The sequence below is a fragment of the Calidris pugnax genome, unplaced genomic scaffold (assembly GCF_001431845.1).
Source record: "Calidris pugnax isolate Ruff unplaced genomic scaffold, ASM143184v1 scaffold105, whole genome shotgun sequence".
Classification (NCBI taxonomy): domain Eukaryota; kingdom Metazoa; phylum Chordata; class Aves; order Charadriiformes; family Scolopacidae; genus Calidris; species Calidris pugnax.
In genome coordinates, this window is record NW_015090857.1 from 797,726 (window position 1) to 810,542 (window position 12,817).

At 39.4% G+C, this 12,817-nt stretch overlaps 1 protein-coding gene across 1 annotated transcript in view; it reads left to right on the forward strand.

Annotated features, from left to right (window-relative positions):
- Positions 1-12,817, forward strand: part of KHDRBS2 (KH domain containing, RNA binding, signal transduction associated 2) — a 256,689-nt gene that overhangs the window by 172,040 nt on the left and 71,832 nt on the right. The window contains exons 6-8 of the mRNA XM_014943940.1: positions 1,811-2,006; positions 3,749-3,855; positions 4,102-4,323. Coding sequence (XP_014799426.1) covers positions 1,811-2,006; positions 3,749-3,855; positions 4,102-4,323 — 525 coding nt within the window. The remainder of the gene's footprint in view (positions 1-1,810; positions 2,007-3,748; positions 3,856-4,101; positions 4,324-12,817) is intronic.

A 12,817-nucleotide genomic window follows, 5' to 3' on the forward strand; every position in this document is an offset into this window, starting at 1 on the left:
CAAAGAAGTTGTGGATGCCTCATCATTGGAGGTATTCAAGGTCAGGTTGGACAGGGCTTTGAGACATTTGATCAGGTGAAAGATGTCCCTGCCCAAGGGCAGAGGGGTTGGACTAGATGACCTTTAAAGGTCCTTTCCAACTCAAACCATTCTGTGATTCTAAAATAGGCTGCTGAAACTTGTGGTGAACCAGTGAACACCACAAGCTAGTGCTATGGGTTTGGTTGCTTCACCAGGGAACAAGCCACACTTCATACTGCTGCGGGAGATCCGAGTGCCCCTCACAGCCCTGGATCTGGGTGTCACACACAGTTCTGCCTGGCACTCACAGTCTTAGAAGGGGCAGCACGCTCAGGAGCATACTGCTCTGAAATAAAACCCACAGATTGCTTCCCTGATATATCCCCCTTCTGTTGTATGGTGTACTTACAAGAACCTCTTTTTAACCACTAACGGCTTCTTCTGACCTACCAATTAGTACAGCAAGGTGGATATAGCATAACCAAATGGGAGAATGCTGAACCTCTCTGTGCTTGCCTGTGTGGGCTGTTGTCTCTGCACAATGGGGGAAAGCAGAATCCCACATTACTCTTCCCTTGTGCTGAACCATGTTAGACAGGAAGAAAAGTTCTTACTCTCCTTTTATACTCCTGCTCTTCTTTGATTTGCGAGTTTCTGCCATGCTGCATCATCAGCTTTCTCCCACCCACCAATAAACATGAGAATGAAAGAGATGACTGCTCTTCTAACCCAAGTTGAGAGCAACAGAAAAAGTTCCTTCTTCCTGTAGAACTGCTTTGGAGTAACTGCAACTCTGTGAATTACAGTGATCCAGAATTTCATTAGTACAAGCAACACAACGATCAGGTGTTCCCCATCCGGTGCACTGTGTCTGGTTCTGGGTTCCCCAGTTCAAGAAGGACAGGGAACTGCTGGAGAGGGTACAGCAGAGGGCTACAAAGATGAGGAAAGGCTGAGGGACTTGGGTCTCTTTAGTCTAGAGAAGAGAAGACTGAGGGGGGATCTGATCAATGCTTATAAATACTTATCATCTGGAGCACAGTGTCTGGTTCTGGGTTCCCCAGTTCAAGAAGGACAGGGAACTGCTGGAGAGGGTACAGCAGAGGGCTACAAAGATGAGGAAAGGCTGAGGGACTTGGGTCTCTTTAGTCTAGAGAAGAGAAGACTGAGGGGGGATCTGATCAATGCTTATAAATACTTAAAGGGAGGGTGTCAAGAGGATGGGGCCGGTCTTTTTTCAGTGGTGTCCAGGGATAGGACAAGAGGAAATGAGCACAAACTTGAATAGAAGAAGTTCCACTTAAACACGAGGAGGAACTTCTTTCCTTTGGTGGTGGCAGAGCCCTGGAAGAGGCTGCCCAGGGAGGTGGGGGAGTCTTCATCTCTGGAGACATTCAAACCTCAAGTGGACATGTTCCTGTGGGACCTGTTCTGGGTGGACCTGCTTTGGCAGGGGGTTGGACTAGATGTGCTGCTCTGGGACAGGCTCTGGGTGGCCCTGCTTTGGCAGGGGGTTGGACTAGATGATCTCCAGAGGTCCCTTCCAACCCCATGTGATTCTGTGGTTCTGTGTGAAAGGCACTGGATGGCTTAAAAATAATTCCTCTCCATAGTATGAGTTCTTCCTGAGACACTACCTAAAAGCACTTGGCATTGTAGCGGCGAAAACACCAGTTATACGATACCTCAAATGGCAGTAAAAAAGTAAGAGCCTTTAAAATGGGGTAGGACTTGCACCCCCTCCCTTGCCATACACACTGAAGTGACCACTTCTTTTTGCTCCTCTCAGGGGACGCGGGGGTGCGATTCCTCCACCCCCGCCTGGACGAGGTGCCCAAGCGCCCCGAGGAGCACCGGTCACCCGTGGAGCCCTCCCTGTCCCACCAGTGGCGAGAGGTGTGCCCACCCCTAGAGCAAGGGGTGCCCCAGCGGTCCCGGGCTACAGACCACCCCCACCACCTGCACACGAGGCCTATGAAGAATATGTAAGTAGCCGCATGCGTCCATAACATAACGTGAGACAAAGTTTTTGGCCAACATCAAGTACCTCTGAGTTGAAGGACTCTGGGCCAACGATTCCTCTGTCTCTACTGCTTACCCTCGGCTGGTGAATCGTGGTCTGGGCAATGCAGTGTGTCTGCAGACCTGTGTTTTGGGTGATGTGGGTTCGTAGAATTGTTTTGGGTTTGAGGTCATCCAGGTTAGTGTGTCTGCAGACCTGTGTTTTGGGTGACGTGGGTTCATAGAGTTGTTTTGGGTTGAGGTCGTGCAGGTTAGCTCTCAGGGTGTCACAGAAGAACAATACTCTTAAGGATTACTTAATAACTGAAAGTCACTTATTGCTGTACGCAGGTTCTTAGGAATAACAGATTATATATCCTTTGTGAGAAAATAAGCAGGGTTTTTTTTTCTTCTGAATCCTTTTTATTACATATAAATATGTATATGTGTATTCCTATTCAGCATTGCATTACAGATACATAATAAACAGAAATTCAGGTAATTTTCATGAAAGCTGATACAATGACACATATTTAGCAAAGAGCAGTGCTTACTGTCACCTTCTCTTACAAGATGTTAAAAATAATTGTACTGGAAACATCAAAGCTTTCAAGTCATCCTCATTAATGTTCCCTCCTGGAACTATCACCATAACAACAGATCTCAAAATACAGGAGAAAGTACCATCGAACATGATGTCTGGCTTTTTCCAGCTGTGGCATATCCAAGGATAAGATGAACATCCCATCCACTCCATAATCCTGTCACTACTCCTGGTGACATTGAGAAGATGGAGTATAGTTGGGAAGATGCAGTCTTATTCAATTACTGGTCTTCCTGGAACAGAAGAAAGGCAATTGAAATATAAATTAATCTTTGTTGGTAAAGCTTTTCTCAACCATCTGTATTGCAGAATCATGGATTCTGTATTTGTAGAGTAGAGGCTAGATCATTATTTGTAGAGTAGGGATTAGATCATGGCCACTTCAAATCAGGGACACACATTCTGTTAATTCCAAGAGACACAACTGAACAACATCTGCAAAAAACGGAGGGGAAGAAAGTAACTCTCTGTTATTACACAGTTTCCATCTTTAAATTTGATAAAAGTCCTGCAAAAAATAGAATAATAGAATTTTAAAAGTATATCCCTCCTTGATAAATAGTATATTATCTGTTACTGTCGAAATGTATGAGACTTCCTTTCTGTGCAAAACTGTGTCTTCTCCTAATCCACGAGTGACAAATTTCCAAATAGAACCTTTGTAATGTAGGATTAAGATTGCAAATTAAGTAATTTATTTTTTTCACCTACAGTACTGATAATTGTTATAGGGTATTAAACAGTTTTTAGGGAACATTTCTTATGCTTTTTCTGGATGATGAATGTATAGAAAGTGGGAGGAGAGGTTGAGGCAGCTGAATTATCAGTGTTAGGAAAGCATTCAGCCAGCTCCTCATGGTTTTGAAATGCTTACACTCTCAGGAACACAAAATATACATGCAGTTAAAGGAGTCATTTTAGTGTGTAATAGATTATTCCAATAAAAACAAACAAATATGTTTGTGTTTCTGTTTTGCCTACTTAGGTAGTAGCAAGAAAGATGCTGCCTTATAGGACAAATTCAGATGTTTTAGAGATCCTTCCATTTCCTATGTCCTTTCAACATCTATATTGCATGGCCAGGAATTTGTGGGCTTCCCCTGACTTGCTTTCATCCACCAGTTTGCAATAAAAATATCTTGCCATTTTGTAAAGACTTGTAAGCGCATTCTAAATCATCTTGGTACCTTATGGACTCAGATGATAATTAAAACACTGTTGATGCGCGAGTAGGCCTAAAAGCGCTTGGCATTGTAGCTGCGAAAACACCAGAGTTATACGATATCTCAAATGGCAGTAAAAAAGTAAGAGCCTTTAAAATGGGGTAGGACTTGCACCCCCTCCCTTACCTAAAAGCACTTGGCATTGTAGCTGCGAAAACACCAGTTATACGATACCTCAAATGGCAGTAAAAAAGTAAGAGCCTTTAAAATGGGGTAGGACTTGCACCCCCTCCCTTGCCATACACACTGAAGTGACCACTTCTTTTTGCTCCTCTCAGGGGACGCGGGGGTGCGATTCCTCCACCCCCGCCTGGACGAGGTGCCCAAGCGCCCCGAGGAGCACCGGTCACCCGTGGAGCCCTCCCTGTCCCACCAGTGGCGAGAGGTGTGCCCACCCCTAGAGCAAGGGGTGCCCCAGCGGTCCCGGGCTACAGACCACCCCCACCACCTGCACACGAGGCCTATGAAGAATATGTAAGTAGCCGCATGCGTCCATAACATAACGTGAGACAAAGTTTTTGGCCAACATCAAGTACCTCTGAGTTGAAGGACTCTGGGCCAACGATTCCTCTGTCTCTACTGCTTACCCTCGGCTGGTGAATCGTGGTCTGGGCAATGCAGTGTGTCTGCAGACCTGTGTTTTGGGTGATGTGGGTTCGTAGAATTGTTTTGGGTTTGAGGTCATCCAGGTTAGTGTGTCTGCAGACCTGTGTTTTGGGTGACGTGGGTTCATAGAGTTGTTTTGGGTTGAGGTCGTGCAGGTTAGCTCTCAGGGTGTCACAGAAGAACAATACTCTTAAGGATTACTTAATAACTGAAAGTCACTTATTGCTGTACGCAGGTTCTTAGGAATAACAGATTATATATCCTTTGTGAGAAAATAAGCAGGGTTTTTTTTTCTTCTGAATCCTTTTTATTACATATAAATATGTATATGTGTATTCCTATTCAGCATTGCATTACAGATACATAATAAACAGAAATTCAGGTAATTTTCATGAAAGCTGATACAATGACACATATTTAGCAAAGAGCAGTGCTTACTGTCACCTTCTCTTACAAGATGTTAAAAATAATTGTACTGGAAACATCAAAGCTTTCAAGTCATCCTCATTAATGTTCCCTCCTGGAACTATCACCATAACAACAGATCTCAAAATACAGGAGAAAGTACCATCGAACATGATGTCTGGCTTTTTCCAGCTGTGGCATATCCAAGGATAAGATGAACATCCCATCCACTCCATAATCCTGTCACTACTCCTGGTGACATTGAGAAGATGGAGTATAGTTGGGAAGATGCAGTCTTATTCAATTACTGGTCTTCCTGGAACAGAAGAAAGGCAATTGAAATATAAATTAATCTTTGTTGGTAAAGCTTTTCTCAACCATCTGTATTGCAGAATCATGGATTCTGTATTTGTAGAGTAGAGGCTAGATCATTATTTGTAGAGTAGGGATTAGATCATGGCCACTTCAAATCAGGGACACACATTCTGTTAATTCCAAGAGACACAACTGAACAACATCTGCAAAAAACGGAGGGGAAGAAAGTAACTCTCTGTTATTACACAGTTTCCATCTTTAAATTTGATAAAAGTCCTGCAAAAAATAGAATAATAGAATTTTAAAAGTATATCCCTCCTTGATAAATAGTATATTATCTGTTACTGTCGAAATGTATGAGACTTCCTTTCTGTGCAAAACTGTGTCTTCTCCTAATCCACGAGTGACAAATTTCCAAATAGAACCTTTGTAATGTAGGATTAAGATTGCAAATTAAGTAATTTATTTTTTTCACCTACAGTACTGATAATTGTTATAGGGTATTAAACAGTTTTTAGGGAACATTTCTTATGCTTTTTCTGGATGATGAATGTATAGAAAGTGGGAGGAGAGGTTGAGGCAGCTGAATTATCAGTGTTAGGAAAGCATTCAGCCAGCTCCTCATGGTTTTGAAATGCTTACACTCTCAGGAACACAAAATATACATGCAGTTAAAGGAGTCATTTTAGTGTGTAATAGATTATTCCAATAAAAACAAACAAATATGTTTGTGTTTCTGTTTTGCCTACTTAGGTAGTAGCAAGAAAGATGCTGCCTTATAGGACAAATTCAGATGTTTTAGAGATCCTTCCATTTCCTATGTCCTTTCAACATCTATATTGCATGGCCAGGAATTTGTGGGCTTCCCCTGACTTGCTTTCATCCACCAGTTTGCAATAAAAATATCTTGCCATTTTGTAAAGACTTGTAAGCGCATTCTAAATCATCTTGGTACCTTATGGACTCAGATGATAATTAAAACACTGTTGATGCGCGAGTAGAAGGAAAAGTTCACTGTCATATATCCAATTATGAATTCATAAATTATATTTTAGGGAAAAATATTTTTAATTTTGCAGATAGTTATCAACATGTTTTTCCTTTCCAAATAAACAACTACATAACATATATCTGGCTGGATACTAAAAGCAAGTGGATCTATTTGTTGACCAGCAACAAATGTCATGTGTAATTGTTATTTCACACTGAATCCTAGAGATGAAAAACGAATTTATAATGAACAGTTTATACAATTTACTTTGTCTCATTTTCTGCTTGTAGGCAACCTACGAGCATTTTACAATTTCTTTATGTGTTTATGTTTTTCATTTTTGACTACAGTATTTCACTCCAATTTTTGCCTACTATATGCAAGCCCCATTAGTTTGATTAATTGTGCACAAGAATGCAATGTCATTGATTGTGAGTATCCATATTTTTGATTTTTCTTTGTTCTAGTAGAACACAGCCATTTGAATGCTGAGCTGAAAGTGAAGAAATAGAATAGAATGGCTGCAACAGATTTTTTTAAATGTTTAAACACTGCTTCCTGAAAAAAAAATAAATCTTTAGATATTTGCTCAGCTCTACTAATCAGAGATTGTATTGACTGTTTGACCTTGAAACGTCTAACTATTCAAATCTCTTTGGATAAGCATTTAAAAGTTTGGATCACTCCTTTTTTTTATTATCCAATGTTTAGATATTATCCAATATCTAAATATTTTGAGGTTTCATGATGGCCTTTATGAGAGTCCATAAAAACAAATGTCTAAGGGTTTCTCAAGAAAAGTGAAGTCTTGCTGTTGTGGTGAATATATTCACATTCAACATTTTGAATCTTAAGTCCAACCAAAGGGAAAATAATTTGGAACAACTTTCAGAAAAGAGAGCTAGAGAGGGAAGGGGGAGTGACACACCTTCACACCCTCTTCTTTACTTTCTTGTGAAACAGATGTAGAGCTTTGACTGGGTACAGCATAGATAGTATCTCAGAGGGACTTCAGAAGACTACCCACAGCAAGAGGAGGTACAGATATTAGAAAATATGTGCAAAAGGAAAGAATTAGTTATTACATCAGCTTTCCTCACTTTAAAACCAGCTCATTGTGTGTGAAATTGCACGGAGGGCTTAACTAACAGCTGCTGTGCAGCTTCTGAGATCAGAGGGGTTGTCCTGGGTCTGTAACCTGGTGAGTAAGGGTGCTGTTCAAAGTGACAAACCTTCGTTGAGTGTGACCAATCTGTACATGCTTCTCTCCTGCTGAAGGAGAGGTCCTCCAGGGTGCACTTTAGAGCAGAAACTTGAACTGTTCATTGTGAGTTTCCCTAAGAAAAAGCTTCTTTCACAAAGCTGGACTTAGCCCTTTGTCATTGCTATCTGAGATATAATTTTACACCTGTAAAAGATGTCCCAGCTGCAGAAAAGGATTCCAAACTTTATTTAAAAAAACAGCCTTTTGAACCTCAGGTTCTTGTTGGGCTTTTTTACTGAAAAACACACATTGTGGTTTCCTGTTAAATGCATTATGGATCATACTCGAACTCCTTCCGCAAACACAGTACACAAATTAATTTGAATTATTGCTTAATTCTTCTTTCTGTAGATAGCAATACATGCCACAACCAGTTGGCAGCAGTGGCTCAGTCTTGAACTTCCCAGGAGTACCGATTATCACAGGGTTGTATTGATACTCAAAGGATGCTGAAGAGTTTGAAGTGGCTGGGAGGGAGGGAGGCAAATGGCAGCAGGCTCCTCATGAAGAGCTAGTGGGAAGAAGGCTGTTTGGGATTTATCCAAACAATTTCGTAAATTAGGTTCTGTCTGTTTGGGATTTATCAAACAAATTTTGTAAATAAGGTTCATACTTGGGCAGAGATGTTTTGAGGAGAGAGAATGGTACTAGAATTGCGTTCTGATTGCTTCTTTTAAACTTACACAGTTGAGTGAGAGGTATTAGTCTTGTTTGTTAGACAGCTGATGTCCCATCTACAAATTTTACAGAGTTTCTATATCAGTGCACCAAGATAGGAAATGGTAAATGAAATTGGAAATGGAAATGAAAATGGAAATGGTGTAGGGGAGGACTTTGTAGAGTAGGATAGATGGTTGGACTCAATGATCCCAAGGGTGTCTTCCAACCTAGACGATTCTATGATTCTATGAAAATGAGTTCAAACATTGTTTCAGTCCTGCATCATCACCTTTATCGACAGGGCCAATGGGAAGAATGATTTTGTGCCATTTTTTCATTACAAAGGTTAAGATTTTTTTGGTTAGGCATCTACTTTTATCATCTACTCAAAATACAGTAAGGAAAATTAACACTGAGTTCCAACATTGTTTCAGTCCTGCATCATCACCTTTATCGACAGGGCCAATGGGAAGAATGATTTTGTGCCATTTTTTCATTACAAAGGTTAAGATTTTTTTGGTTAGGCATCTACTTTTATCATCTACTCAAAGTATAGTAAGGAAAATTAACACTGGTATCATCTTTATAAGTTGAGGAGGGACTTCTGGAGTCTTTTCTCAACAAGAATAAGCAATTTAAAAGGCCAAGGTCTTCTTGGCAACTTATGAAATAGCAAAAAGAGAATAGAAATGACTGATTGAGGTTTATGATTTATACAGAAGTGAGAGTGGGGAGTGCTTGAGAGGTCTTCTGCTGGAAGAAACTGAGGAAATAAAGCCAGTGTTCAGTACAATATATTTTAATCTCAGCATCCAGACTTTTTCACTGAAGATTAAAGCTAAATATTTGAAGGGTGCTTAGCCCAACTATAAGCCAAAAATGCTGTTGCTCTCAGACCTTGTTTTGGAAGGCATTTGACTCTGGAGCTGTATTTCTGCCTTCTGAATCAGGAGCTAGTAATGAGCTGTACAGTGACATTTTTCTTTACATTTATTTTTTTTTTTTTTTAGAGCTATGGTGAGCTTTGCTAAGAGGTATAAAGCGAGCCTAGAAGTGACTTAGCACTTGTTCACTTACCCAGATGCAAGGAATTACCAAAACAGAATAAATTTGGGACTGAAATACACGTCCCTTTTATATTTTACTTGCAGTTGCATTTCTACCTCTGAGTAAGAAAGACTTTTTACTCCTGGATAAGAAAGGGGACTTCTGCACATCTAAATATGAATACTTTAGATGAGCTTCTTGGTTTTACAAAGACATACATAATTTGTTTGCAAGAAATAGGACGGTCTGTCGAGATATGGAGAGTCTGCTACAGCTCCTAGGTCTAGGACAGCCAGATTAAAGACCAATTTCAAATGCAAATGTTCTTTCTCGCCTCTCATTTTCACTGATCAAACCGGCCAAACGCAGCTTCTTGTTATCTTCTGGAATTAGTGAAGAGCAATGCTCTTCGGAAGTCGCTGGAAAAGAACCACACAGTAAGATAGATTGTGCTTTTAATGTCATGCTGTTCTTCCTCTCATTTCAAGCTATTTAAAAGGAAAGCAAATGCCACATTCAACTGTTTATTCTAAGCTCAACGGTTATTTACATTTTTCAATGGTTTTCAAACAAACTGAAACAACTAAGCTCATCTTTATTCAGTGCCAGCCTAGACAAAGAAAAGACTGACAATAAGAGGCATTTTGCAGCACTTTAATATTTTAAAGAGAATAATCAACGTTTACATGTGACTTCGATCACCAAAATTGTGGTTATTGGTAGAGGCTTTGTTTAGTATTTTGAACTGGAACTCACAGGGCTTTTAAATCCATTCCATCTGCCACTTTTGAATGTAGATGGAAACTGTGTATAAAGACTCGTATTTCCTCTTCATGGCATGTTTGTATGTTTGCTCTACCAAATATGTTAAAGTGAGCTATTGATACCTCATTCTGTTACTTTTGAAGTCCATTCCTATAGTCCCAGTAGGGCATTCTCAGTGAGAGTGAAGCCCAGACAACTAAGAAGACCTGCTCCAAACTTTAAAATGGTGAAATATATTGGATATAATGATAGTCAAAGGAGTTTATTTTCTTTTTTTTTAAATGAAATTGATATTTCCAAGTCTTAAGATGTACCACTTATTTATTTCTGTGCCTCTTTTGGATGAAAAAAAAAATCAATGAAGAATGTACTGAGACTAAAGAGCATTTGAATAAAGCTGAAATTATAGACATGGGAATCTGCATGGCTGAACAACATATTGATTAAATATGATTGATTACCTATTTATGCCCAAGGCACTTGGAAAAAGAGCTAAGCTATACTCAACTTACATCTGCTGTGACTTGAAAAATCAAATTATATTTTTACCATAATAGCGATAAACCGGTTAATGTTTATATTATCTGAAAGACCCTACTGAGCTTTAGGAAAATACTGTGTATGATGGTTTGATGAAGGTAGAGTGGATTTATCTGTTGCTTATTCAAACTTGGGAGAATTTGGTCAGTCGATAGTATAAATATATTTATTGCAAAAAAATCCAGCAACATAAATAAAAAATTAAAGTAGTAGCAAGTTTTTTGTGTTTTTCTAAGAGCAAAAACCACAGTCAGCATTATACCTTCTGTGTCTGCAGTTCTAGAGTTTTTTTGCTTACCTGTGCAACTGTAGTTTGGGTCTTATTCTTATAGATGATATCTGAATAAATCAGGCTTGCTCCATGAAACCAAAGGAACTGTCCTGGGAGCGATGCCTCCATAAATTTGAATACTGCTGTCATCAGATTAATCACTGCTATGAGTTTCTGACAAATTGACAATGTGCTCTAAACCAGACTATATTATATCATTTCCTTGATTTGTTTTGATTTCATTGTCATAATCGTAGTTATTCAATGGACTAAACTTTACTTATAAAATCCATAAAACTGCAACATCTACTTACAAATGCCACAGAAAGATCTTGTGGAGGATAAGCTTTTCTGCCATCCTCTTTGCATTCTCCTTACTTGGCAAAAATAATTCTCTCCTTGACATTGGTTACCAAGTTTTCAGTTCAAAATTATTTTCCATGCTAGACAGAGTATAAAAGAAAATGCTGATGCAGCTGTACATGTTTTAGTATTATATATGATGTTAATACAGCTACAACCTAATAAATATTTATATTTGTTATAGAGAGATCTAAGTGAAGGGCATCTCTCAACTGATCATCCAGCCTTCATATGGTCCTTAAATATTCATAGTGGATGCGGTTATATTCATAAGAGCCTACATAAAAAATATATGGAGTGTTCTCCATAGATACAGAATTTGCATCATGCAATGCACCATTTGATCATTAAACAGTGTGATTGTTCATGAGCCTGTTGCCAAAAACACTTGTCTGCTCTCACTCGGATCTGTCAAAACTTGTCACTTGGCTATTTTTCTGGTGGAGAACAGTCTTGGTTGGTACAAAATAACTGTAGGCATTTGCTGGCTAAACGTGATCATGTGAGTGTATCTCCACCCATGTTATGCTTTTTGTGACAGGCTGCAAAGTGAGTTACAAACTTATTTTTTCTTAAAAACTTACACAAACTCAGAGAATTGCTGTTAAAGCCTTGGGACAAGTCCAGTTTAATTAGAGTTGTTGAGAGTGTGTTTGCTGTGCGCAGTCAGCTCGGATGGAAGGCTTGGCTTTTCTCTTTCAGTGCTCAAAGTTTCTTATCCAGATTTAGTCCACCAAGGTACTAAAAAAAAAGGTAAATAATTTTGGACTGCAAGGTTTATCATGTCTGGTGAGTTCCCAGGGAGCCAGACACCTAGAAACTCGGTGGTAATGAGGAGAGCTCAGTGCAGGCTGCTATTTCTTGCAGACTGGAAAGCACAGCTTCAGCTCTGCCAGGCAATTACAGGAGCCGTGAGCTCTGGTTTCAGGAAGGGCTCTGGGTGGTGAGATGCCATGGTACTTAACATTATCACTCCAGCCTTGCCTCCAGCATACCATTTTTAATGGTTTTCAGTCTAGCTTTTCGGTAAACTCAGATTAGTGACTTTTTATTCCAGTGTCTAAACAGTGCTCTTCATTTCAATAGATTTTGTACAGCTAACACAGTACCTGGTTTGTGTATTATCTTTATTTATTAGGAATTTTTGCTGTAGCACAATCACGAACCTTATAATATACTAAAATTCACAGTTTAGGAACTCTTGTACATTAATTGAAAACTTTTATGTGTTGTTCCAAAATAATATTTTAGTTTTACTGGAATTTTAAGAGTAGGCATTTAAAAATGCTTCCCGTTGCAGGAAGCTTTCATCAGAGTTCATTTATGTTCTTCACACATTTGTGACATTGTCATCTTTCAAAAAATACTTCTGCATGAAACTGCAGAGACGTGTATTTAGAAACTGCACTTAAAACCAAAGACAAACATTACACAGTGCAGTTCTGTTTCGTTCTCTGGCTGATGGGCCTTTATCCAGCTGCCTCTATCCATACACTTAATGCTTACTTAAGATAATTGAAAGGGAGGATTTGTATTTGGTACAATAAAAGGGCTGAAAAGTAGTCTTACATGCCTATTATATTTTTTTTCCCTCATTACGTTCAGTGTGTTTGCAACTCTGAATTTCTGTCATACATCAGAAGAAGAAAGGGTTGTGCTAGATGAATTCTCTCGTGTATTTGGGTGCAGATGCGCCTCTCCAGCAATATACCTGTTCTTCCTGGGTATTTAAGGGAGGTCT